Source organism: Perognathus longimembris, chromosome 2 (assembly GCF_023159225.1).
Source record: "Perognathus longimembris pacificus isolate PPM17 chromosome 2, ASM2315922v1, whole genome shotgun sequence".
Lineage (NCBI taxonomy): Eukaryota > Metazoa > Chordata > Mammalia > Rodentia > Heteromyidae > Perognathus > Perognathus longimembris.
In genome coordinates, this window is record NC_063162.1 from 5,252,448 (window position 1) to 5,280,316 (window position 27,869).

Genomic DNA, 27,869 nt, shown 5'->3' on the forward strand with positions numbered 1-27,869 from the left:
GTTGAGTAGGGCAGACAGGGAACTTTATGGCCAGGCCACAGTTCTGTATCAGAATACACCATCTGTGTTAGAGAACATTAAAAGTAAGTGGTGGCCTTACCTGAGGATGTCTGCTTTTGTCCAGCAACTTAACACAATTGAGCAGCAATGTTCTGATGGTCCCATAGTGCTTCTTATTTTGATTTTTCTTCATCATCATGTTACAAGCAACCCTGAAAGGAATGTTTATATCATGTTTACTCCCCATTCATTGTTCTCTGCATGACCCAGTCTAGGCACCCTTTACTGTAAGAAACAACAAGATATTGTATTTTACCTGCCCAAAGCTTATAAAAATTATATTTGGTACAATGTTAGGTCAGTTGGTCTCTCTCCCTGTCCCTCCCCTTTCCATACCATCCTCGATTTTATTATGAAAGCATTAAGACTATTTTAAAGCCTTGGCTTGGATAAATTTTATATAAGGTTACTTTTTCAATTCTTAAGGCACTCACTTATATAAGAGAATGGCCACTGGCATAGTGAATGGGTTCTGGTATTTGTCTTCAGTCTCTTCACAAAGAGTAGTGAGATCATACAGCTTCACTATGTCACTGCCACTTGCTGAAAAGAAAAAAAACCCCTCATTTTACAGCTGTCAACCCAAATCAATTATTGTCCATTCAAGTATCAGCTTACCTTTGAAGAGCCAATACGTATGTCCTTCTTTGGTACAGTTAGATTTCAGAAATGACAAAATATTCTGTGCAATGTCTTTTATGACTTTAGTAGAAAAATTAGAGTTTTCCAAATTGGGAATTTCTTCTGTCTTTATCATTTCATACTTCTATAATGAAATAAATTTTGAACAGACAATACATAATACACCGATTAAATACAACATAAACAGTAAGTTTTAAGATTCCACTTTAAAATAGCTACCAGAAAATTAACCATATCTTCTGTAACAGCTGCACCTTTAGAAGGCTTATTGCATACTTTTATGATTTGCCTGTATGACAAAATCCCAAATGTACCTACTTCCTGAAAATATAGACATACAGATTCCACTAATCCTGGAACACTGGGGCCTACCGCAAGTATATTTTAAGAGCCTTAGAGGAATGTGGTGGTGCACACCTATAATCTCAGTTACGTGGAAGGTAAAGGCAGGAAAATCAGGAGTTAAGAGGCCTATACAGGCAGTTGGCAAGACCGTATACCTCAACAGCAACATAACATACAGACACAGATACACACAGACACACACACGCTCATACACACGTACGCCCCCAATGTGATTTTGATGTACAGCCCAGGTTAAGCACTAGTTTATGTGACGATTAAAAAAGTATGGCCTCTGCTAGACATGGGGTCAAATGCTGCACTACCACATATCAGCAATGCGACCCTAGGAAACTCACTTAAGCTTCTTCTTTAGTAACAGTATGCAAGGTAGCTAAGATCAACAAGCATGTCAAGCACTTAGCAAAGTGGTGAAACAAAACAAGTATGCAACCAGTGCAGGCTATCATTACTAGTGTCAAGTTATATTACTTCCTTTGAAGTACAGGTACATTATACCATTACTAACAAACTAGTGTGTGGGGGCTGGGGATATGGCCTAGTGGCAAGAATGCTTGCCTCGTACACTTGAAGGCCGGGGTTCAATTCCCCAGCACCACATATACAGAAAATGGCCAGAAGTGGCGCTGTGGCTCAAGTGGCAGAGTGCTAGCCTTGAGCAAAAAGAAGCCAAGAACAGTGCTCAGGCCCTGAGTCCAAGGCCCAGGACTGGCCAAAAAAAACAAAAACGCGTGCGCACACACGTGCACGTGCACATGCCATTCTGGGGCTTCAGCTCAGGGATGGAGTGCTGTTCCTAAGACTTTTCTTGTCCTTGTTCTTCTCAAGGACAGAGCTCTACCACTTAAGCCACAGCTTCACTTCCAGCTTTTTTGGTGGTTACTTGGAGAGAAGAGTGTCATGGATCTTCTTGTCTGGGCTGGCTTCAAACCTCGATCCTCAGATCTCACTCTCCTAAGTAGCCAGGATTATAGGCATGAGCCTCCCAATATTCAGCATGTAGAGCCTCTTCTTTTTTTTTCACCTTCAAGTCCTCCCTGCTTGTTCGCTATGCTATTTCCCAATGAGTAATCCAATACAACAAATTTTACCCCCACGAGACACTTCCATTGACATATTATCAATGGAAACAAACCCAAACTCCTGAAGCTCAGGACTCAAGGTTTCAACTTCCCCTAAATTCTGTGTTCCCTAACTGGGTTCATTATCAATACCTTCATTTTCTAAGTCTTTATAGATCTAGCTCCTATCTTTTTGAGACACAGTTATTATGGACACACAGTTAGTAAGCCACTTGATCTCATCTTGCTGATGACCCAGACCTGTGCATGTACGTAGACCACTCCCCTCCTCTCCTTATCTCCCATCTCCTATGTTATCTGTACTGTGACTTCCCACGAGATCACATCTAAGTAGTGGCTGACTTACTCACTTCCCTCCAACACTTTTTAAACTTGATAGGCAGATGTACTACCCACTTGAACTACACCCCCAAATTCCTTTTGCTTTTTCAGATGGGCACTCTTATCCTGGGCAGGCCTTCCAAGTAGTTGGGATTACATGCCTGAGCCACTGAGCCCAGTCCTCCCCTTGTTCTTCCCCAATTCCAGCAGGGATAAAAAGCTCCTCAAAAGAGAGTGCTGAAATCAGTTAAGAATCTGCTAGTCAAGCTATCACTGTGGCCTTTTTCCTAAAGCTTTGCATATACTAAACAGAAATGTGTATAATCACACCTACTGTTTCAGATACTTTCAGTGCGTTACTATGTGTTCTTGGCATTAACATTAGAGTTCAGTACTGGGGTTCAAACTCAGAACCTCACATTCTTGCTTAGCTTTCTGTTCACAGCTGATGAGTCTACCACTTGAGATACACCTCCAATTTTACTTCATTATCTTCCTGCTTAATTAGACATAGTGTGTCGTGGATTTTTCTGCCAGGGCTGGCTTTGAGCTGTGATTTTCAGATCTCAGCCTCTGGGGTAGCTAAAATTACCACAGGCATGAGTCAGAACACCAGGCAACATTACAATCCCATGGTTATAAGTGTCATTGTATATTTATGACTGTCCCACAAATTACCTGTAACACCCCAAATTCTACTATTATCAATTTAAATGTGGAAACATTCCAACTTCAGTGCCTTCATAGCTATCTTCCCTAAAATAATACCTTAGTGTTTAAGGTATTAAACACTTAAAAACTGGGATGGGGTATGCTCTGCTTTGAGAAATCACTGGAGAAGTCGCACTCCATCTTACCTGTACAATTCCATTTACATGAAAACACATCACAAGCTCTGGCACATTGCATATCAAGTTGTCCAACCAATAGTCAATTCCAGTTAGCACATTAATTGGTTTGTTGTTATCCCTAAAAATATACATTTCTAGTGTTATTTGGTTTATTTAAGATGTTCTGAAATGTATCATCTGACAAATATTTCCCCACTGAAATTTTTTGTTCTATTCTGCCTTGATGGAAACTGCCATATATACTTTCGTCTGGTGAGGCCAACACTTGTAGCTCAATGGTATGTTTGTATTTCTAACTGTATTGGTAAGCTTTCAAAATAAGTAGAGGGAAACATGATAGGTACCTGAGCCTACCACATGCTCCTCACTCAACTTGATGAAAGGGTAACCACCACTCAAGCTAATGTGAATATTCATGAAGATCTATGAACAGGAAGCTGGAAAACCACCTCCTTAATTAAACGCCTGTGTTGTCTCACAAGCTAGATTTAAACTATAGATTTAAAGATAAGAGTAGATCAGTCCAGTGGTACTATCCCATTAGATCTAGGACAAATACTTAACTCTTGACCTTGTGGCATTTGCTGTTGGGAGCTCCTTTCCTACTGTGGCCACTTTAATTGGCAGGGGAAGGAGGGAGATGAAGTAAAGAAAAACAACGAAAAAAGGATGCCCAAATACAGAGGTAGGTAGAGCAGAAGGACATTAATTAGTCTAAAGGCAGCATTTGGATAACAAGCCCAAGGCGGCCATGAACCGGCTTACCTGAGACGTAAGCTGACTGCTGGGTATCTACCTCCGCCAAATATAGGCATGTTGGATCCAACCAACATGTGGATATCTTCAAATGTCCACAAAATATTCCGGACAAAGTCATTTTTAAGCCCCTATGGTTCAAAATAGAAGAGACTGTATATAAGACACAAGAGAGGCACAGTTTCCCCCCGTGAGCCACAGAAAAGATCAGAACAAGGGAAAGAAAGAAGACACAGGCAAGTCATAGAGCTGTAAGAACAGAGATGTTTACAAAGCCAACTTTGTAAACTTGATCTTGGGATCAGGTTGGTTTTCTTCCCTGTTGATTCCAATCGAGACTAGTTTTATAAGGATGAAGTAGACCAAGGACTAGGTGTGTCCACTTGGCGCATGGAAAGCATACCTGACTGTTCTCCCCGTCATTGAACAAAGTAGTCAGGTTTTGCTCTTTGGGTGCTGAGGCCACATGCCCCACTATGCATGAGGGCTCAAGAGGCTCACTGCCCTGTGGAACGCAAGATAAGGAGTGACTCTGCTGCCAACGCTTCGTGACAAAGACCTGTGGTTAAAGAACGTCACCTAAACCTCGGAGCACACGTCTCCAATCCACCTGTGCGGACTGAGCCCACACAATTCCTACTCCTTATCCCTGGGCTGTTTGCTTTAGCTCCCAATTACACCCGTTATGACAAACTGGTAACATTCACATCTTATACAAATGACATGAAAAAGTCTTTCAAGATTTCAAAAGTTTTCATTTCTTATTTTTTAGGCAAATTTGGTTACCCCTGCATTTTCAAATGAGCTAAAAATTCTTAAACGTCTCAGTTATAGTTTGAGACATTCATGACCCTGTGAGTCTCCAATTTACCGTGTTCTAATGTGTGCTTCCAGGTCCTAGACCCAGAAAACTCGGTGAAAACTTTCCAGTCAGATTGGAAAAATGTCTCTTTCAATATAGTTGCTTCTCTCAAGATTAGCAGTGTTTACTGCCCTACGTCTCTCATCCCCAACCCCCTCCCAACAAAATAAAAGCTCCTCTAGTGTCTTCCAAGATTTCCCAAACTAATCTCAGAACATTTTCTGTTCTTAACATATTCCATGGAATACATTTTGGAAAATACCTTGTTGTTGGGTAAATTCAGTCTATTATTCAATTTTCTAACCATTACTCTTTGAAAAACTACTTTAAATGTTTCACATCAGTGTTCTGCCTGACCCTAAGATGGACATATGTACGTGGTGCTTATTCAAGGCAATTCTGTCTTAATCACATGCGTGTGTCAACCTATGAAGTGTGTGAGATTATCAGCCAGGGGAGATCAGCACTTCTGCTGTGTTCTGTTTCCAAACTCAGGAGGAACTAAGAACTTCAAATTCTTTATATTTTATCATTTGCTTATGTAGACAAGTTATCAACCAATAGGCCCCTTCCCCAAATGCAATTTGCCCACTGTGGCTGCCAGCAGAGCCTTGGCTCCAAGTTACAATACTCTCAAAAGAGTTTGGCTCCAAGACCATGCATGGACACCTGTATAATTTCTAGTGTTGCTTGAAGAAGGCTCCAACCTACTACTTCCAGTTTGGGGAACAAGAATTCATGAGGCAAAAGGCTGCAAACATAAATAAATCCATAAATGCTAGAATTTAGACAGTATAAATATGTAAAATAGAAGAGCGGCTGTTTCTTAAGACCTCGAATTTACTTATCTGTAAACTGGTACTGGTCTTACTATCTATGTAGCTGCAGGAATAAAAAACTTATACAAAGACACACAGCAAAAAACATGACATAACAGGCACGCACTGTGTCTGTTTCCTACAAGTCAAGAGTCTACAGATTCTCAAATCTGCAAGCCTTTTCAGGTAACTTCTAATCAACATAAGAACACACTGAGAGAAAGGCAAAATGGCACCAAAAAAATCATTGGTAATATATAATCACACATATCTAGTGCAAAAACAAATAGCTAATTATAAAACCATTAAAAAATTTTTTTTGCAGTGCTGCAGTGCTAACTGCTCTACAACTGAGCTACAACTCAACCCCCTTAACTGCAAAGCAATTACCACATGACCTGACCAGAGTACACAGGACAATACTAGCACTAAGTACCCACCATGTTCTTTTCTGGTCACTTGGTGGTTACCATTATGTGACTTGCACACTAGGTAATTCTTTTCCTCTCTTTTCCCCTTTTTGAGAAAAAAAGTGAAATTCATTATCTAGTTTTATGGGTAAGTTTCTCCACCTAACAACCTACTAAGTTAAAATAACACTTGTAATTCATGAAGATTTAAAAAATCTGGCTGAACAGTCTTCCGTATATGAGGACACACAGCAAGTGGAAAAAATATCATTACCATGTTAAATATCTCATTTTTATCTTCTTAAGGTCTATCAACAGGTTTTCCTGAACATGTCACAAACAATAGCTATAGATCGATTTTATTCTTTGACATAAGGACAAAAATAAATGAGGAAAAAGCAAAAAGAAATCAAGACTATAAGAGATAAAACACACAACATGGTCATCTCTTCTACAAGTTTTGTAACATAAATGTGGGCCAGGACTAGGGACTTCAAAAGTCTTCAAGAGCTATTTTTAGGCTTAACTAAATTATGAATAGGCCTATTAGTCTCAGTATTTCATAGGTACTTACTATCTGAAGTTAAAAATGTACTTCATTGCTATGTTATGTAGTACTCATAAATGTATGGAGAAAACCAGTACTCACAAACTTCAATACTTTAAAATATTTTGGCTTAATTAAAAAAAAAACAAAACCTGGCCTAACCATTCATAACCGCTTTCATAAATTTTACTGCAAAACAACTACAAAAGAAGTTATTTTCTAATTCTGAAACACAGCTTGTTCTCTTAGTAAGACAGCTGGTTCTGTCTTCCTAGTGTGAGTCCATGCAATTGGTATTCAAGTACTAACAGACCTGACTGGAAGCACTGGGGTCTTCAGAAACCGAAGACGGCATTTCGAAAGGAGCAGGCCACGAAGCCCCTTCAGAGTCGGGCGGCTCATCAGAAGCCGATGGCTCCTGCTGCTCTGCGGCAGGTGGCACAGGCTGGGCGGCTCCATCACCATTGATACTGAATGGATGATCGGAAATGAAAACAATCACATGGCTACTCATCTGCAAGAACTAGACTCTACAACCAAGCATACATCTTATAGAAAAAGAACCAAAGTATTAATACCAGAGGTAAAACTTAAACCACTAATTTTACTAGCTTCAAACTGAATTTTAGGTAAGAATCTCATTTTCCTTACGATAAGATAAACAAGAAACCAAGTACCTGTAATACAGAAATTTGGACAGAATGGCCTTCTGGTACCAGTGTTCTTTGCTCTTTTTCTTCCTTTGCCACTTCTGATCTATCAGTCTTTGATAAAACTCTTTCAACCACGTCCAATCACCAGTCTGAATGACACATACACAAAAAATATTAACCATAATACATATGTAGTTGAAACAACCTGTTTTGTTACCTTTCTAGTTTGTGTCCCTAACGTTCCTCAAAGACATGTGTGTTAAAGTGTGGCCCTCAGTGCACAAGGAGGGGGTGGAACATTTAGGAAGAAGACTGTAGTGGACAAAAAAGCCAGAAGTAGAACCGTGGCTCAAGGGATAGAGTGCTAGCCGAAAGTACAGAAGCTCAGGGACAGTGTCCAGACCCTGAACCCGAGCTCAAGTCCGAAGACACACACACATACACCAAAAAAGAATTCACATCTTCTCTTCTTCTAAGCCAGGCCAGAAGGGGTAGCTCTTTTCTAGACTATTTTCTTTGTTGCCTGAGGTATGACCTACTCTGTACACACACTGAAATAATCTATGCATGTGCTTTTATTATCAAGGTATGAAATGCTTAGAACCAAGAGCTGACTCAGTGTTATTCCAAAACCTTGCTCCTTTAATGCACTGTAGAACTGTTGTTTAAATAGCCTATGAATCGGAATAACTAGCAATTACTTGTGTCAAGTAGACAAAAACAGGTATAAAAAGCAACAGAGAGCAAGCCTTGAGAAACTGAAGCACTGCTCTGTGTTCTTACACCAATATCATGGTTAATAGTTGAGGAGATAACTATTATTCCTAGGAATAGCTTTTTAACACTTTCCACATTTTCTGATGGCCAAGTTTCTAGAGAAATCTCCACAGTACAGACATCAAATGGTTCCTCAAAAATTTAAATTAGTGGCAAATTTCACTATTTTCTTCTTTGGCCATCTTTTTCCTCGAAGGAATATTCACTATTAATAAATACTTAGGGGGGGCTGGGGATATAGCCTAGTGGCAAGAGTGCCTGCCTCGGATACACGAGGCCCTAGGTTCGATTCCCCAGCACCACATATACAGAAAACGGCCAGAAGCGGCGCTGTGGCTCAAGTGGCAGAGTGCTAGCCTTGAGCGGGAAGAAGCCAGGGACAGTGCTCAGGCCCTGAGTCCAAGGCCCAGGACTGGCCAAAAAAAAAAAAAAAAAAAAAAAAAAAAAAAAAAATACTTAGGGGGCTGGGGATATAGCCTAGTGGCAAGAGTGCCTGCCTCGGATACACGAGGCCCTAGGTTCGATTCCCCAGCACCACATATACAGAAAACGGCCAGAAGGGGCGCTGCGGCTCAAGTGGCAGAGTGCTAGCCTTGAGCGGGAAGAAGCCAGGGACAGTGCTCAGGCCCTGAGTCCAAGGCCCAGGACTGGCCAAAAAAAAAAATAAAATAAATAAATAAATAAATAAATAAATACTTAGGATTTTTTTTTAGTTGTTTGTTTCCTATCTTTGATACAACTCTTCCTTTCCTTATTGAAACGGTTTTCAGCTACATTTCTGCTTTGGCATTCCTCTGAAACAAAAATCAAACTTCCGGTGCTCTTGAGAGCCTGAATAATGCTTTTCACAAAAGCATTACCTGAGATGATCTCATAAAGAGTTCTTGAATATCCAGCTCATCTAGTAAGAGGGTCCTTCCTATGCGGTGCACAGCCATGCTCACGTGGGACTTGCTGTACGGAATCTTCAGGAGCTTTTTTATGTTCTTAAAACAATGAAAAAGAAAAATAGGTTAACAAGTCCCTTTCAGTGTGATCTAAAATCTTAAAAAAAAATTGACTTCATTCAATTTAAGGCACAATTAATCTTATTTTCTTAAGGCTATACAAACTGCTCCATGTGACCAGAGAATCTCTAAAGCCAGAATCACCTGCGATGATTCACACTATATAAATGGAATGACAGCCACACATTTACTTTTACAGGATAGTCTTAAAGTAGGCATAGGTTAATACCATTACACTGACCTAGGCTTTTAGCATATTAGAAGAAAGTTACCAAATGAAGATCAATAGACTCTAACAGGGTATCTTTGTAATTCTCAACTGGTGACACATGCAAAATAATCCCAAACCTTGTAATCAATTTCAGTCACCATTGTTAAAACACAGCTACTCTCATTGCTGGTAGTAGAGTTACCACTAAATGGCTTTGGGAGTTTGTCCCCCCTTCTGTGTGTATGAAAGGAGATGTGATAAAGAATATACTTTTAAACACAAGACAATTAGATAGCTGTCCTAGTTCATCGTTTCTCAAGACTACAAAACAACATAAAAACACCAGCACAAGTTATTATTTACACTAAATACTAAATAATACTTACTTCAGAGTCAGAGACAACATCCACATCATTTCCCACTGAATCGATGAAATCATATGCCATGCCAAAACTACAGAAGGAGAAAGGGCCATGGGTGAAAAGGCAAACAGCATACCAAATCCCACTGCTTCTGGGGTATGTACTCCACGTGCTAACATCTCTGACTCGAGATGAGTATCACCAGTGTGGGTGGCTAGTGGTTCCTCCTTCGTGGTACATAAAATAGTGTCTGAAAATTCCACACATCTTTAATTTGATAATACATGATAACAGTCATGGAAAACTGATATGTGAAACCCTAAAAAGTCTGCAAGAGGAAAATGCTTTAAGATTTCATTCTTCTGGGGCTGAGCCTGTGGCTTAGGTAATAGCCAAAGCATCAGATAATGCATTCCAGTGCTGGTCTTGGACCCCAACCCCCCCAAAAAAGGGGGGGCTGGGAATGTGGCCTAGTGGTAGAGTGCTTGCCTAGAATGCACGAAGCCCTGGGTTTGATTCCTTAGCACCACATAAACAGAAAAAGCTGGAAGTGGCGCTGTGGCTCAAGTGGTAGAGTGCTAGCCTTAAGCAAAAAGCAGCCAGGGACAGTGCTCAGGACCTGAGTTAAAGCCCCAGGACTGGCACAAAAAAAGATGTCATTCTTTGTTTACATGAAGAGATTTTTTTTTTTAAAAGGAACATTTACTAGGTGATTTACTTAACCTTTCTTAGCTTCAGTTGTTCTCATTAACAAAATACTTAACTGTGATCATCTGGTTTGGGGGGGGGGGAAGCAGTAGGACTCCAAAAATATGAATTCTAGAACATTCTCTCTCTTTAGACCCCAGGGCCATTCTCAACATAATACTACCAGCATAATTTCAGTGAAAATCAAAGGTGTACGTGAACACATGCAGCAGCTCACTAGACGCTATGTGGAAAATGAACTATACAACTTGTGGACTGGGGATGGGAGGGAAAAACATAGTGAGGGAAGAGGTGACACTGTCCAAAAGAAATGTTCTCTTGGGGCTGGGAATGTGGCTTAGCGGTAGAGTGCTTGCTTTGCATTCATGAAGTCCTGGGTTCGATTCCTCAGTACCACATAAACAGAAAAAGCTGGAAGTGGTGCTGTGGCTCAAGAGGTAGAGTGCTAGCCTTGAGCAAAAAGAAGCCAGGGACAGTGCTCAGGCAGGCCCCGAGGCCAAGCACCAGGACAGGGAACAACAACAAAAAGAAATGTACTCTTTCCTGACTTATGTAACTGTACCCTTCTGTACATTACCTTTATAACGATAAAAAAAATTTTTTAAGAAGCAAAAAAAAGGGCTGGGAATATGGTCTAATGGCAAGAGCGCTTGCCTCGTATACATGAAGCCCTGGGTTCGATTCCCCAGCACCACATATATAGAAAACGACCAGAAGTGGTGCTGTGGCTCAAGTGGCAGAGTGCTAGCCTTGAGCAAAACAAAAAGAAGCCAGGGACAGTGCTCAGGCTCCAAGTCCTAGTTGGACTGCCCCTCCCCACCAAAAAAAAAAAATCAAGCTTTTTCAAACTAGTCTACACTAAATGGCTATAGAACTTTAATGAAAAATTTCAAAGGACAGATCAGTAGTGGTATAGATTTTCCTACTAAAGTACCTCTGTGGTTCTTTGTTTTCACATAAACATAAGGTTGGCAAACTGTGTAAAATGGCTAGGTAGTCAGCACTCATCTTCATCAATAATATAACAGAATTCAATGTGCAATACACTCCCTATGCTTCATACTGTATCACATTCTAGTATCTGGGGGAAAAAGACTTTGAAAGTCAAGTATGGTCTTTAAAAATTTTTTCAGTAAGGTAATTACGTGCATCACAAATTAAACTAAAATACAAGTATTCAGAGTTTTTTTTTTTTTTTTTTGCCAGTCCTGGGCCTTGGACTCAGGGCCTGAGCACTGTCCCTGGCTTCTTTTTGCTCAAGGTTAGCACTCTGCCACTTGAGCCACAGTGCCACTTCTGGCCATTTTCTATGTATGTCGTGCTGGGGAAATCGAACCCAGGGCTTCATGTATACGAGTTAAGCACTCTTGCCACTAAGCCATATTCCCAGCCCCTTCAGAGTTTTAAGTGGAGTCAAGCATAGTGGTTTATGCCTGTAATCTCAAGTACTCAGAAAGCAGAGAATGGGCAAATGTGGTTTGAGGCTAGCCCAAGCAGAAAGTCAGCAACAAAGATCCCATCCTTCATCAATAAACTAGGCATGATGGTTCATATCTATAGTCCCAGCTGTGCAGGGACACTTTAAGCAGGGGGATCAAGTTCTGATCTGAGACTGGATGAGAAGAAAAACCTGGAAAAGAGCCTAAAGCAAAAAGAAGGTGGAGTTCAAACGGTACAGAGCCAGTCTAGCCAGCACAAGGCCCTGAGTTTGAGTCCTTGTAAATTTTTTTTTTTTTTTTTTTTTTGCCAGTCCTGGGCCTTGGACTCGGGCCTGAGCACTGTCCTTGGCTTCTTTTTGCTCAAGGCTAGCAGTCTGCCACTTGAGCCACAGCACCACCTCTGGCCGTTTTCTATATAGGTGGTGCTGAGGAATTGAACCCAGGGCTTCATGTATACGGGGCAAGCACTCTTGCCACTAGGCGATATTCCCAGCCCCCGTTTGAGTCCTTTTACTGCAAGAATTTTTAAGTGAGGGGTGGAGAGACAGGCAAAATGCTTTAAATTTACCTTGAGAATGGCTTGCTTTTCTTACTATTGCCAAGAATGGTAGTTCCAGCAGGCCCTAGTTTGGCACTTTCTCGCAACCAGTTGGCAGGTGGGAGTTTCAAGTCTGTTTTTTCCTCAAGGCGTGCAAATGCTGTTCGAGGAGGAGCAGAAGAGTATTTCACCACAGCTCGGCTCTTCACTTCACTGCCTCCAAGAAATAATGCTGATCCCTAATTAACATATTGAACAATGCTTTAATGACTACTCAGAATGAGAATTTCACCTTTAAAAAAGAACAAGAGCCCACCACATCAAGCTTCACAAAGGACATGCTACAAGTAAAAGTAGGATTGAGCATAGTTGTCACATTCCCTTAGGTCTTTTTCACCAAGATTTGAGAGAAAGGGATGAATCAAGAAGCACAATGGCTATGGTTTTCAGCTAGGGAACAGGCCAAGCAATAAGCCTTCCAAAGTAGATTCATATGAGGTGCAGAAACAGAAATCAAGGGTGGCTCACTAGTGTCATGCCGAATTTAATAATACCCTGCTCTGGTGGCTCACATCAATAATCTTGCTACGTCCTGAAGCTGAGATCTGCGGATCAAGGTTCGAACACAGCACAGGCATAAAGTCTCTCCAACTAACCAGCAAAAGAGCTGAAAGTGGAGCTGTGGCTCAAGTGCTAGAGTGCTAGTCTTGAGCTGAAAAAAACGTCGGGGGCAGCACCCTGGCCCTGGGTTCAAGTCCCAACTCCCTCGCTCGAACTGTAATATTTCTCCGGCCTTACTTACAATACTTTGATTTCAATTACGTGCATCACTTCCGAAGTATCTTGTGCTAAGCTATTTGGGCCTTTGGGTTAATGCAAACGCTCGACAACGGATGCATCCTCTCACGTTCTCCGAGGCCTTCACTCCAGGGCCAGACACCGGGGGGAGGGGGTCCGCCGGGCCGCCATCCCGCACACATCCAAACAAGGTCAGCCCTGGGTGTACGACCCGAACCTGCTTTCGCAAGCAGGGCATTTCGGTCGGGCCAACCCTGCACCTCGGAGCTCGACCGGGCTCCCGGGGTGCCGAGCCCTGGGCACCGGCCGGCAGGGCCGCCTTTCGGAGGCGGCTCCGGCACTCACAGCCCCTCGGGCACCGCTGGGAGCCGGGCGGGCCGTGGACGCAGGCGCCCCGTGCACAGCTACGCGCCCGGTGACGTCCCCATCTTTCTCCAGGTGCAGGGAGGCGTCCAGAAGGTTCCAGAAGCTGCGGGGAGCGGTGACAGCCCTCCCGGCCCCGGGGGTCCCGGCGCCCCGACGGCTCCCTTCCCGAGGAGGACTCACCGGCGCGGGCTCCTCGGACTCCCCGGGAGGCAGGAGGCTGAGCCCTTCTCGGGCGGCGGCTCCCGCCGGCGGGGCCTCGGCCCCGGGCTCCTTGGCGTCGCCCATCACCTCGCTCCGGGCATGCAGAAAGCGGCGGCCGAGGAGCCGCGGCCCCGACACGGCCGCGGCGCGAAGCAAGGGCCCGGGCGCGCCACCAACCTCACTTCCGGCTTCAGGCCGGAAGGGCTTGAAGTGACGCGGTCAAGTCTCGCGAGCTTCGCCTGGCCTCGTCCACGGCGGCGGGAGCCTCCGCTCGCGGCCGGGGCGGCAGTAGTGCGCGTGCGTTTGTCGGAGCCGTTCGGAGTTACCGCGTCTCGCGATATTTGACTGGCAGGTTTTTTTTCCCCAAACCCCGCCCCCTCCATCCGCCCCTCCCTCCCAGCGCACAGCTGGTCTTTGTTGGCCGACGGCTTCGAGGGGGACCCCGGGGCTCGGCGTCGCCAGCGGCTCCTGGCACCGGAATGAGTGACATCCGCACCCCTCGTACCCAGACTTCAATGACACCCCCGCCCCTCGTGTGACTGACGGGGCTCCAGACCCACGCCGGAGGCGGCGGCTCCGCCTCCTGCCTCGACGTCCCCGCGGCCTCACAATGCCTGCGGGCGGGGCGGGGCGGGGCGGGGCGGGGCGCGGAGGCGGGGCGGGCCTCGCCGGGGAGCTTGCGTTGCTCCGGAGGCCCCGGCGGGAGCCGATCCGCTGGGTGCCGAGGGGACTCTGGAAGGGCACCGGACCCAGAGGCAGTCGTCTCCGGGCTGACTTTGGGCGTCGTTTGCACCTAGGCACGAATGCTTATGGAGGCCTAGGCGCCCGGGGTGCCAAGGCCCTGCCCGGAAACAGCCCCCGGGGTTCTTGGGTGAGGGGGGCGGGGTTGCTTTGGGCCTCTAGGGTTGGGTTTACTGGCCGGGCGGGTAAGTGAAAGGCCTGTGGTCTGGAGAACTATGGGGCTGGAGGGAAGTCCACCCGTCGCCTGCATTGTGACCTCCTGAGACCTTTAAGTGGGCCACCTAGGCAGGTGCACTGAGACCTCGTCACCCCGTCCACTTTGGGTTTCCTTGACCTCTGGCCCATCCCTCAGGGCCAGTTGCTACCTAGCACTTTGGGCAGCAGGAGAGTAGAGAAATAACCAGGGCCTCTTTAAGATCTGGAAGCACAGGGTCCTCAATTTCTAGCCTCACCTAACGTATCAGTTAAACTAAATGCGGCCACGTCGTCCCTCATAACTTTGTTATGGGAAAATTTTCTGGGATTTTTGGTGACGATGTTAATTAAAACTTTAATTGAAAAACAAAAAAAAAGATGTTGGCCTTTGCAGTAATTTGGTTCAGTTTGTAACTTAGGTGGTGGAAGCTGAGGGCTGGGCACAGGACAACCTGTGACTGGAGGCCCGGCAGTGGCTGGGTCTCTAACAGCCACCTACCCACAGGCCAGGACTAGTTGAGTTGGTAGAGGGTGATTGATTGCTGGGTTATGTCAAGTTTGTACGTTTCTCTAGCTTGAAAGGCTTGCTCATGCTTGCTTTTTCCATAATAAAACACCTTTACGTGCTATGTGTTTTTAAGTTATCTTTGTTTCTTATGCAAGTGATTGGAATATATTTTGAGGAAACTGGTCATTTCTTCCATAAGTTCATTATTTCCTTTTTTTTTTTTTTTTTTAGTTATTTGAATTTGAATTCAAAGCTTCATGTTTGCTAGACAGGCAGACACTTCCACCACTTGGATCAAAGCTCCAGCCCTTCTTTGCTTTAGTTATTTGGGGGGGGGGGGTGTCGTGGGGCTTGAACTCAAGGCCTAGGCACTGCCCCAGAGCCTTTTTTGCTCAACGCTAGCACTCTACCACTTGAAGCCCAGTGCCACTTCTGACTTTTTCTGTTTATGGGGTACTGAGGAATTGAACCCACAGCTTTATGCATGGTAGGCAAGCACTCTACCACTAAGCCATATGCCCATCCCAACTTTAGTTCATTTTTAGGATCTCAATTTTCTGCCCAGTTTCCGGGATTACCTGTCACTGGTGTGATTAATGGGTGCACACCTCTGTGCCAGCTTGTTGGTGGAGATCTGGAATCTCATTAAGCTTTTGCCTCTGGCTAGCCTCAAACCTCCATCCTCCCTACCTCCACCTCCCAAGTAGCTGGATCACTGGCAGGAGCCCCTATCACTTCAAACTTTAAGACATACATTTGGGGTTGGGGATTTAGCTCACTGGAAGAGCAACTTGCCTGGCAAGTGTAAGGGCCTGCTTTTGGTCCTCAGCTCTTCAGCTGTGCCCAAAAAGGCAGGGTATGTGTGTGTAGATTTATTGCCCAACACACTGTACCAATGTCAACATGTTCCCAGTTGCTGGCATTCGGTCTCCTGCTCACTTGGGATGGTCTCCATCATCCGTGGCCTGCCCAGCCCTTTCAGAGAACTATCTTGGTTCCGGAACCCACTCAGGACTCTCACCCGTTTCCTCACTGACTGATGCCCTCACTGCTTAAGTCGTGTGTGTCGTGTGAATGAGCTGCCAGTCAGGTATTTCTTCACCAGTTCCCCCCAGGGCTGCACGTCAGCTGCTGCCTTTCCCTCAGCCGAGAATACCTGTTCCTGCCTTGCCTGGCTTATTCCTGCCTGTCTTCAAGATTCATCTCAGGTTTTATTTCTGACGAGTCTCCTCTGATATCTCTACTCTTTACCCCTCAGGCTCCCTTTCTTTGCTCCCTTTGCTTGTACGGCTTTATTCTGTACGTGTTACATTACAGAAAAAATTACCTGTTTGCATCTGCCTCCCTGGCTTCCAGCGAGCTCCTCAAAGGCCAGCATCCTATCTGATCACCTCTGTCTCACATCTGGCACTGCACTGTGGCAGAACTGTTTCAGCCCTCAGGCAACGTAGGGGGGGAAATGACTAAGGCTCACAGGCTTTGAAAGCGCTTATCAAAATGTGTGAGACAAAAAAAACTGTTGAGTTTTTCATCTGCAAAATCAAAGCTAGAAAAGTGCTTATGGAAGTAGCTCCAATGTCAATGTCATTAATTATGAAAGTTAATATTGATACACAGTTTGCTCCATTCTAAAACAATTTGTAAGTTATTTTTCATTTGCAAACTCCCAATATGCAGGATGATTTCTGACAAATGTCAATTCGAAATTTAGTAATTTTGAGTGCAGAATGAATGTTTTTCAAGGGAAAAATAGGAAATCTTTAAACTTTTGCAGTTAGGACAACTATAGGAAAAGTAGGTGTGGCTTTGGGGTGCTGCTAAAAATAGGGGTATAGTATACTCCCAATTCCTGTACAACTATTCAGGACAAAGATGCCAAAATCTACTCTGAGAATATTTGAGCATGAGCTCTTTAATTTTCCCCCTTCCCCTAATGTCTTAAACCTTTATTCATTGAGTTGCTGGATCTGGCAAGGCTTTTGATTTGTTTTGTTTTATTATCCAGATATGATATATCATGTTCAGATGTCCTTCCCCATCATTCTTTATTCCCTAACCCAATCCCAAGTGCTCTCATCCAATTTTATTCATGCAAACAATTGCAACCAGATTTATCTTCATTCATCTTTCCATTAGTCCAAACTACACCCCCAGCCCCTTGTTGATCAACACCCCATGGTGGTCCTTTATGCCACATTCTTACACAGTTGCAATTTATTGTAAAATTATTCATCTACCATTCTTCTTTGTCCTGCTCTCTACCCCCACCCCAACCTTTGTGTTTTTCACTTCTTGATCCTTCAGTGGAAGAGGAATTTTTGATGACAAGAACCAATCTCTTCCTTTAAGAGGATAATGAAATCAGAAAGGAGAATAGAACTGACTCTCAACATCTTACAAAACTTTGTTCCTACAAAGTCAGCATTAGTAATCCAGTCGGCCTTCTAAAAAGTTGTCACTCATGCCAACTTTTGTTTCATCAGTCGTTAAAACAGCTACCACCGGATTCGAAATTAGTACCTCTGGAACACTGACGAGGACTCAACTCCCTAGTGAGACCACAGACCATCCCTGAGATCAGTAGACCCCAAAGCGCATCCCCTGGATGCCGGAGGAACTGTAAACTCTTGTTATAATCTGCAAATTACAGGCAAAGTACAGCTTCACTTACAATATACAGATTTATAGCTGCCACATGAGACAGGGGATATGACCCTGAATGCCGGTGACTTACAACTACAGTTGCCAGACAAAATACAGAAGACAGTTAAGTTTAAATCTCAGAGCGTGAAAAAAAATTACATCTAACATGAGCCATGGCTCGCTTGGTGTTTGAGATCTACCTATACCGGTGGTGTCTTTGTTCATGACCTTGGCTGATAAAACTAGCCTTGACCTGGAGCATTGCTGGGTAGAGTGGCAGGGAGACAGAGACTGCCTTCTAGGGATCTGGTCACGTGACACGTGTTGCTGCCACTTAAGACTTTGTCACATAGGCAAGTGTGGCATGATGGAAGCTGGGCAAACTAGCACTTCCCTGTACAGGGAGGATGTGTGTTCGTTGTGGCCACCATGCGGCCTGACGCAGTGCATGGCAGCTTGGGTAGAATACTTACTGGATGCCATTCAGTGGGTTAAACCTGCTGTCCATCTGGCCTTTAGGAGATACTTGTTGCAGCCTTGAAATGAGAGGAAGAGCAGCGCTGGGTAGGTCACCTGTCCCACAGAAGTCACAGACCAATGAAAACGCACGCCAGCGATCTGTCAAGCTTAAAAACGAGTCGGGGGGCTGGGGATATGGCCTAGTGGCAAGAGTGCTTGCCTCCTCTACATGAGGCCCTGGGTTCAAATCCCCAGCACCACATATACAGAAAATGGCCAGAGGGGGCGCTGTGGCTCAAGTGGCAGAGTGCTAGCCTTGAGCAAAAAGAAGCCAGGGACAGTGCTCAGGCCCTGAGTCCAAGCCCCAGGACTGGCCAAAAAAACAAAAAACAAAAAACAAAACGAGTCGGGCTCAGAGCCTCACACTTGTTAGGCGGGCGCTTTACCACTCGAGACACACTTCCAGCCCTCCTGTTTTCTTTCTTTTTTTTTTTTTGGGCCAGTCCTGGGGCTTGGACTCAGGGCCTGAGCACTGTCCCTGGCTTCTTTTTGCTCAAGGCTAGCACTCTGCCATTTGAGCCACAGCGCCACTTCTGGCCATTTTCTGTATATGTGGTGCTGGGGAATTGAACCCAGGGCCTCATGTATACGAGGCAAGCACTCTTGCCACTAGGCCATATCCCCAGCCCCCCTCCTGTTTTCTTAAAGAGTTTTCTGTGTATCCTCATCTTGTCTGTGATGACAAATAGCTGTCATTAGGCTGCTACTTAGAAGAAAGTTTTACAAAACAAATATTCTTAATCTGTCCCATCAGGACTACAGCGCTGCTCCATTGATGGATGAAGACGTTAAGTGTCTTCTTGAAAATAGCCTCATTTTTTTTGAAAAGAGATGTTTGGAAAACTTTCTAAGTGATTTTGTGACAAAAATGATGTGGATTGCTTATACATATATCTTTTTAAAAACTCGGCACACCTCGCTCAGAAAGTGAAGTCCCTCTTTGCGAAAGCTTCTCGGTGGAGAGTTGGAGTTGAAAACACATCACAAGCGTCTGGACGGAGAGGTGGAGTTGTGAACACGTGGAGCGTTCTCAGGAGGACGCACGGGCAGCTCTGGCTTAGGGAGGCGGAGAGCTGAGCAGCCATGACTGCAGGGGTCTCGCAGTGGCAGCAAGCTCACGTGCTTAGCTGCACTGGCAGCATTGACTCACGTTTTACTATCGCTAGTTGACCAACCCAGAGCATCCAGACTCCTCATCTGCTGACAACTGATTTGTTTGCTCCTAGATATACCTGTCAGATCTACTCCTCTGCAGCTGCCAGTAGGTCCGGCTTTCAATCTTGATCCGTGACCAGTGTCTACTGACCTTCCTACTTAGTTCATATTTTAACATATTACATGTAAAGGAATTAAGCAAACGTATTAAATATTGTCAGGGAATAATTTAAAGAAAGAATTAACTAAATATCTCAAATCACTCCCTGACACTATTTAATTTATTTGTAAGAATGATGCATAGACTTCAAAGAAGATGGAAATTTAACAAGCTACATTTCAGCGAACACCTCTGTGTGTTTGATAGAAACCATTGGTAAAACAGTTTGACTTGGTAAACCTTGCCACCCATTGTTGAATTCTTTCCTTTTGAGCTAGATTAAGTCATGACAGCCAGTACACCAAAGTTTAAGAATTTGGAGTCCTTTCTGATGATTGTATGGTGTGTGTGTGTGTGTGTTTTGTGTGTGTGTGTGTGTGTGTGTGTGTTTTCTAGGGCATAAACTCAGTGCCTCATGCTCTCACTTGGCTTATTTTTGCTCAAGCCCGGCACTCTACTGCTTGAGCTACATTTCCATTTCTGGCCTTTTCTGAGTTAACTGGAGATAAGAGTCTCAGATTTTTCTCCCATGGCTGGCTTTGAACTATGATCCTCAGATCTCAGCCTTCTGAATAGCTGGGATTACAGGTGTAAGTCACCAGCACCCAGCTTGAACTCTTGGATTCTTTTGCGAGCTTAGCATTGACTTGCAGAATGCAAAGCAAGAGGCAGACAGCGGCGATGTTATTACCACAGCTAAGTTTTGTCCTCTGAGGATGATCAGAGCCATCCATGGCTCTTAGGAATGGTTTCCAAGTCACTAACATCTGATCTTCAGGTATGTCAGCCCAGTCGTGGTCATTCATGCTGCTTTGTATGAATGTGAAGGACAGATTCTCTGGGGAACCTCCCCATGTGTCTAACAGTCTGACACTGCCCTGGGTGCCCTCTGCTTTTGCAGATAAGAGTGTGGTCATTGTAGACCCCCAATGAATCGTCTATCTATTCAACATTTACAAGGAGGCTTCCAATGAAGAGGACAAAAGGAAAGCGTGAGGTGCCAGAGCCACTGCCTGGTCCCTTTCGTGAAACGGACATGATGCTTCCAGAGCACTTGCCTTCCTCTCGGGCAACGAGGAGATGCACTTTGTGTTCTTAAGGTCATGCTTGTGCATGCCGAGCCTGGTAAGCAATGGCTGGAGGAACTGTGGGTGGGAGCCATCTTTGGCAGGGTTTGGTTTTGTTGTTTTTACATATTTATTTACATTTTTTCTCTCCCCAGGAACTGGAGCCATAATCCACAAATGTCATTATCCTTTTGGACACTTTTGTTTACTACCCAGAAGGCAAGAATATTGCATTTTAAAAAGTCTTGGACGTTAATTCTTTCTTATCACAAATGATTTAGAGAGCTCTGACCATTCCCATTTACCCTGAGTGAAAATGCCAGTCAAAGCCTCGCTTCCTGGAGAGCTTTGAGATTCTGCTACAAAAGGCATTTTACAGGAACAAAGTGGATGAGCGTCATTTATATTCATCTGCTGGTGTGGCATTTCTCTCTGGAATCTTCCTCTTGTCTGTCAACATTGGGCTAACGGATTGACCTCATCTACATTACAAATACCCTTCTTTCAGCGTCTGGAGGTGGAAAGATACGTGCCAAACATGGTGGGAAGAGCAACTTGCTCTCTGCGCATGGAACATTTCAGGCTTCTTTCGCCATAAACGAGTTGGACAGGACCAGTGTGGGTATTAGGAATTGTTTGGAGAAAACTTGAGCCTGGAATCAATAGAGCACTTTGTACTGCACTGCACATTTATTATCTGATTGCTGTGATCCATGGAGAGTCACCAGAGGAAGGAGCCTCTGAGGGGTCATTAAAAATGCACCCGTTCTGGGCAGAGGACTGGGCAGGCAGACACAGGAAGGGGCACATTTCCACCAAGACAGCTCTGGGACCTGCAGGCAGATCCTTTCTCTGTAAGAGTGGGGCCCTGGGTGTGACTTAAGAGGCGTCCAAGGGACTTCCCACATGAGGGCAGCTTAGCTGGGTTAGTTGAATAGAGTCCAGCTTCCAGAGGCTCCTAGTCCCATTTGGGAATGTTCTAGAATGTGGAACAACCCAAGAGGTAGAGCCAAGGTAGCATTACTTCCCCCAAAGGTCTTTGTGCAGGTATCCATATAAATAAATGGGAATGGGGTGCTGTTCAGGGAGGGAAGAAAGTGGGGGGGGAACAGAAGGAAAAGAAGGAAGGGGGTAGGGAAAGAAGGGAGGGAGAGAGAGAAGGAAGGGAGAAAGGGAGGGAGAGAAGGAGAGACAGGATCTAAACAGAGCAGCACCCTTCCCCGTTCCTCTGGCCCAGAACTTGTCAAGGTGTGCAAATTACTGCTCCTCTTTTGCCTTTCCCCCCAAATCCTTCCATCATGAAATATTTCAAATGCACACCTGGAGAGTACAGTGAAACCGGTCCCTGTGCCCACTGCTATCCCCTGGCCTTGATGGGCAGGCGGGCAGTGACTTCCAGCCCCCCCCTTCCCTTCTCCAGACGATCTTAACTGTATTCAGTGCAGTCCTCTCCCATCCCATCGCTTCTGTCTACCACTGTGGTCAGGCAGTCCGTTGGGTTGGCTAGAGAAAACAAAACCAAAAAACAACCCCCCGAACCCCACATGCCTCCAGAGAGCCCCCCACCCCCAAGCAGTTCTAAGAGAAATGTCAAGACTGAGCAGCGGGAGGAAATCTGAATTTAAACCAGGCCAATGGGCTCTTGACTCCTGTGAGCAGTGCTGGAGGGGAAAGGCGGGCCAGAGCCCGTTCCTGCCCTGCAGGATCTCATTGGTAAGTCTGGGGGTGGGGGGGAAGGGTCATGGGGGGCACTGGCATGACGGAATGGGGCCACCAAGGGAGCGAAGGCGGGGTAATGGGACAGGTAGGCAGTGGGGGCCCTAGGGGGAAAGTCCTGGAGAGCACAAAGGCAGCGGGTGCAGAGGCGCAGGGATGGGGTTGGGGAGGGGTGGGGACGGGGGGGGTGGCAGGAGTGAGCTGGGGAAGTGGGGGGGCCCGGTGGCAGTGGGGGCAGGAGACCCATGAAGTCACCTGGAACACAGCGTGCAGCACACCAGGGGGAGGGGGGGGAAGGGGGGCGTGTCACATGGGGCCCAGGGGGACGCTGGGCGCAGAGGAGACAGCCAATCAGGTTCTCAGATCAACCCGGGGGGGGGCGCAGAGGAGACAGCCAATCAGGTTCTCAGATCAAACGGGGGGGGTGGGCGCAGAGGAGACAGCCAATCAGGTTCTCAGATCAACCTGGGCGCAGAGGAGACAGCCAATCAGGTTCTCAGAACGTAGAGGAGACAGCCAATCAGGTTCTCAGATCAACCTGTGGCGCAGAGGAGACAGCCAATCAGGTTCTCAGAGCGACCAAGGGGGGGGGTGCAGAGGAAACAGCCAATCAGGTTCTCAGAAGGGGGGGGGGTGCTTTCCAGCTTCATAATTAGACAACTCTCACTTCTAAGAAAAACAAAGTCTAGGGAAAATGAAGTTGGAAATTCTAGAAGCATGGCTGTTAAAAACAGATTCCAGCCCAGTGAGAGCACGCATCTGTGCCGGCACTGAGCGAGCCGAGGTTCACACAGTGGACGCCAGCTGGGCCACTTAGTGCAAACCTTGTCTCCACAAAAAAAAAAATAAAAAAAAATCTCTTTTTTTAGACAAAAATTTAAAAAACCAACAACAAAGACTTGCGGATCACATTTAGGAAACAAGGAAATCAAGGTGGCTCCATGACTATTAGAGACCAAGAGGGATAAAAACAAAGTCGCATTAGGGACCAGAGTCCTGGAAGGAAGAGCCACACACAGAGCTGCCCAGACACAGTGGACTCTCCGGCTCTCACCAGGCAAGGGCTGAGTGCTGAACTCCAGGCCTTGCTTCTGAGACACAATCACTCGACCCGCCACCACCTCACTCCTTTTGCTTTCAGTGTGTTCTTCAGACAAGAGTCTTGTGTTTTTGCCTGAGTGAACCTCAGATGGCCATCCCCTTACCTCCACCTCCTGTGTATCTGGGATTATAAGCGTGTACCACCACACCCAACACTAATTTAAGTTTATGTATGAAGCTTGTTCATGACTTTGGATATATTTGGATAAGATAAATTATAGCCCTTTTCCATGCTTCCACCGAGCTCTGACAAAAACTGTACGCACACACACACACACACACACACACACTATATGTATGTATGCCAGAGAGGGATGACAGAGACGGAGAAAGCAAGAGAGGTAACACAAGACCAGAGACTTCTTAGCCTTTGAACTCAGTGTGTTTTGGACTCTGACTTAGCTTTTTCCTCTCAAGGGTGAGTGGCATTCCCTCATTGGAGCCACACTTTAATTTCCAGGGTTTTGCTAGTCAATTGGATATGAGAAGCTCTTAGGTTTTTCTGCCGGGGCTGATTTTTGAATAAGGACCCTCAAGATCTCAGCCTTCCTAGTCCCTAGGATTACAGGTGTGAGCCACTGGTGCCTGGCTTTGCTTTCACACGTGGAATAACTAAGAAGACGGCAAACTTTGGCAAGATGCCCACGTTTTATAAATGAAACAGAATAGCAACTTGAGTTTTCAAAAGAGTAAAGTTTTCCTCACCCACGTAAGCATGTTTACTACAGACAATTCAGACAGCAGCAAAATGTGCAAGGGCAAGAAAATGCAATGCTCTTGCCACCCACAGGATATACTGGGTAGTAACCTGGAGCCTTGTATGTATAATTTGTGTCATGTATATGTCCCTGAGCAGGCTGCCCAGACAGGAGCCACCTGTCACGAGCTGCCATTGCTGCCTGAGGCCTGCTCAAGCCCAGGGGTTTCAATCAGGTTCTTCTTACTGACACCCCATCTTGCCTTGTGCATTTGTAAATACATCTTGCTGGCGTATTTTATGCTTCAGTTAATTTAGTTGACATCCAATTTAGTTGACATATAAAAATAAAATCTATTTTCAGGCAAAAGACCCATAAAATAAGCGAAATGTTGTAGTAATGGGTTTCAAGAAATTAAAACGTAATATATTTAGGCTTCTATCCTGAAGAAATTCCATCTACAGCTCTAGACATTGTAGATGTGTTTTTAAAAATATAAACCCCTCTCGATTACACAATAATAAATGTCATTACCATTGCCGGGTGCTGGTGGCTCACGCCTGGAATCCTAGATACTCAGGAGGCTGAGATCTGAGAAGCTCAGCTCAAAGCCAGCCTGAGCAGGAAAGTCTAGAGACTCTTATCTCTAATTAACCATCAGGAAGCTGGAGGCAGAGCCATGGCTCAAGTGGTACAGTGCCAATCTGGAGCAAGACACCTAAGCCAGAACATGAGGTCCTGAGTTCAAAGCTCAGTAACCACATATACACACATACACACACAAACACACACCATGTTATGGCATATTGGAAATTTTATTGCTTTGAGTAGCTTGTTACGAGGAATGTAAATTTTGTTGAGATTTCCTTTAAAATATCCAAGAGTCTAACTATGAATTCTTTGTGCCTTGGTGTTCAGCCTGTGATTAAGTCATGACAATAATTACAAACACTATCAAACTCTTGTTGGGTGAGTTCTTTTTAAATGAATGTGTATTTCTGTTTAGTATTCTGCTTGCTTATGTTTCCTGTCATTTCCAGTTGTCTACTTAAATTGTGGGGTTTTTTTTGAATAGTAATTTAGCAGCTGATAATGTGTATTGATTTCGGTTTTGTTTCTAATTTACATTTTTATCTCTTTGGTTGATGTATTTGGCTGAACAGTTTTATTTTCATAAGCACTTGTACCATTTGCTAATGCAGCTAGATGATTGAATTTGGCTTCTAAAGGGAGTGTGTCTTAGGGCATGGCCCCTGAAGTGAACGAGTGTGCCGTTTTGACACGTCCAAGGGGCTGGTCTCTTACAGATAGCTGGAAGTCTGAAGGCTCCCGCGTCCCTTCATTAGTTTCCAGCCTGTGACGATTTACAGTGGCTCGCCCTCTCCATTCCAAATGGACATGGGGTTTTCAATCGTGATGTAACTCCGCTCACTGCACTAGCACCCGGACATATTTTCTCAAGGGTAAAATGATGCCTTTCTTTACTGCAAGTGCAACTCGCCCACAGTGCTCATTTCCGCCCCCCTTTTTTTTTTTTTATCCCACAGGGGCTTTCTGATGATCCCCACTCTTGTAAGAGAGAGGAGAGGAGGAACTGGAGTAGCTTGATGAACTAGGAGACCTGACAAACGTGCCTGTTTCTTAGGCTTTTCCCCCTCAAGGCTGGGGCTTTGCCACTTGAACCTCAGCACCACTTGTGGCTTTTGGCTCCTTCGTTAGGGATAAGAGTTTACCGGACATTCTTGCCCACTCTGGCTTGTCAGCTCACTTCTCAGATCTCATCTTCCTGAGTAGCTAGGATTACAGGCGGGAGCCACTGGCACCCGGCACAAATTTTCCAAATAATTTATGCCGTTTCACCTTTCCTCCCAAATTCAGTCTGATTAGCATTGCATGTTCATCGTGGGAGGCAAAGTCGGCTGACGGAGGGCAGGGACCACCCAGGCCCGCTTGTCGCGAATGGAGGCCGGGGCCTCTGAATCGCTCTCTCCTTCTCTGCAAGAGGATCGTGCCTGCCTGTCAGCACTCACACCTCAGGCCTGTCTGCCTCCACCCTGTGAACACTGCCCGAGTGTTCATGCTGAGTGTGGAAAAGAGAAATCGTGCAGGAAGCTTTGTGGGAAAGGCTCAGTCTCTCCTACCATCCCCCCCCCCCCCCCCCCCGCACCATTCTGCTTTCCTTGTAAGTTCTACCACCACGTGACCTGCTAGTCCAACACATGCCTGTCGTGTGGGACACACCTGTAATCTCAGCACTCAGGAAGCCGAGGCGGGAGGCCAGCTTGGGCTACATAGCAAGAGCCTGTCTCAAAAACCTGTTATCCTGGGCTGGGGATATAGCCTAGTGGCAAGAGTGCCTGCCTCGGATACACGAGGCCCTAGGTTCGATTCCCCAGTACCACATATACAGAAAACGGCCAGAAGTGGCGCTGTGGCTCAAGTGGCAGAGTGTTAGCCTTGAGCGGGAAGAGGCCAGGGACAGTGCTCAGGCCCTGAGTCCAAGGCCCAGGGCTGGCAAAAAAACAAAACAAAACAAAAAACCTGTTATCCTAGTACATCTGTTTGTTTAAAACCGTTTGATTTTAAACATAGGACTTAATAGCATTAAGTAGTGAAAGCGTTGTGATGATCCATTTCTAGAATGTTTCACTCTTCTCAAATGGAAACTGGCTCCCTTAAGCACAAACTTCCTATCCCCTCTCCCCCCAGCCCCTGCAGCTTGCACGCTGTTCCGTGTGAAACTGACTCCCTCAGAGAAGTGGACGTGTACCGTAGGTGCCCTTTCATGTGTCTGGCTTATTTCACTTAGCATCATATTTTTTAAGGGTCATCTAGGTGATGACCTGTGTCAGAATTTCGTTTCTTTTCAAAGGCGGAATAGTATTCCACTGTGTGAATTCCACGTGCGCCCATCGTTAGACATTTAGGTTTCTTTCACCTTTGACTGTTGTGAATAATGTTGTGCTAGGCACGATCTTCAGCTCTCAGCCTCCTGAGCAGCTAGAATTACGGATGTCAGCCACTGGCACCCAGGCGTTTACCTTAGCCTCTTAGCAAGACGTGAAGCTGATACACAAACTCCAATATGAACTCCATAGTCAAAAACTTTCCCAAGGGGCTGGGAATATGGCCTAGTGGCAAGAGCACTTGCCTCCTACACAGGAAGCTCTCGGTTCGATTCCCCAGCACCACATATATGGAAAACGGCCAGAAGGGGCGCTGTGGCTCAGGTGGCAGAGTGCTAGCCTTGAGCGGGAAGAAGCCAGGGAAGGTGCTCAGGCCCTGAGTCCAAGGCCCAGGACTGGCCAAAACAACAACAACAACAACAACAAAAAACAACTTTCCCAAGGATCTCAAAGCATTCTTTGCTAGTTGCTTTTCTTCTTTGCCTCATCTAAAGTCGAACCAAGTTATTACTGGTCCCTTGGTTTTCTCTCAGGGCTACCGTGGCCCATCAGGAAAGCGAGAGCATTCTGTGTGCCCTGAGCAACTCCCAGTCATCAGGTCTGCGTGCCTGAGCTCAGGACACTTCCCTGTGTCCGTGCATTGTCCAGCCTGGCCACCCACATCCAGTCTGCGCACTCTCCTCTACGT

The 27,869-nt window shown here is 45.5% G+C and overlaps 1 protein-coding gene across 2 annotated transcripts in view; it reads right to left on the reverse strand.

The window, feature by feature from the left end:
* The window catches only part of Edrf1 (erythroid differentiation regulatory factor 1), a 36,675-nt gene extending 22,724 nt beyond the window's left edge, over nt 1–13,951 (reverse strand). The window contains exons 1-12 of one of the 2 annotated variants that reach the window (XM_048338048.1): nt 13,752–13,951; nt 12,438–12,646; nt 9,747–9,813; nt 9,003–9,128; nt 7,390–7,514; nt 7,026–7,182; nt 4,479–4,580; nt 4,085–4,206; nt 3,326–3,437; nt 679–826; nt 495–603; nt 101–212 (exon numbers count right to left, since the gene is read on the reverse strand). In XM_048338048.1, coding sequence (XP_048194005.1) covers nt 101–212; nt 495–603; nt 679–826; nt 3,326–3,437; nt 4,085–4,206; nt 4,479–4,580; nt 7,026–7,182; nt 7,390–7,514; nt 9,003–9,128; nt 9,747–9,813; nt 12,438–12,646; nt 13,752–13,856 — 1,494 coding nt within the window. In that variant the 5' untranslated portion in view covers nt 13,857–13,951. The remainder of the gene's footprint in view (nt 1–100; nt 213–494; nt 604–678; nt 827–3,325; nt 3,438–4,084; nt 4,207–4,478; nt 4,581–7,025; nt 7,183–7,389; nt 7,515–9,002; nt 9,129–9,746; nt 9,814–12,437; nt 12,647–13,751) is intronic. The other variant, XM_048338047.1, reaches the window with a different exon arrangement.
* Between the last annotated feature and the right edge of the window lie 13,918 nt (nt 13,952–27,869).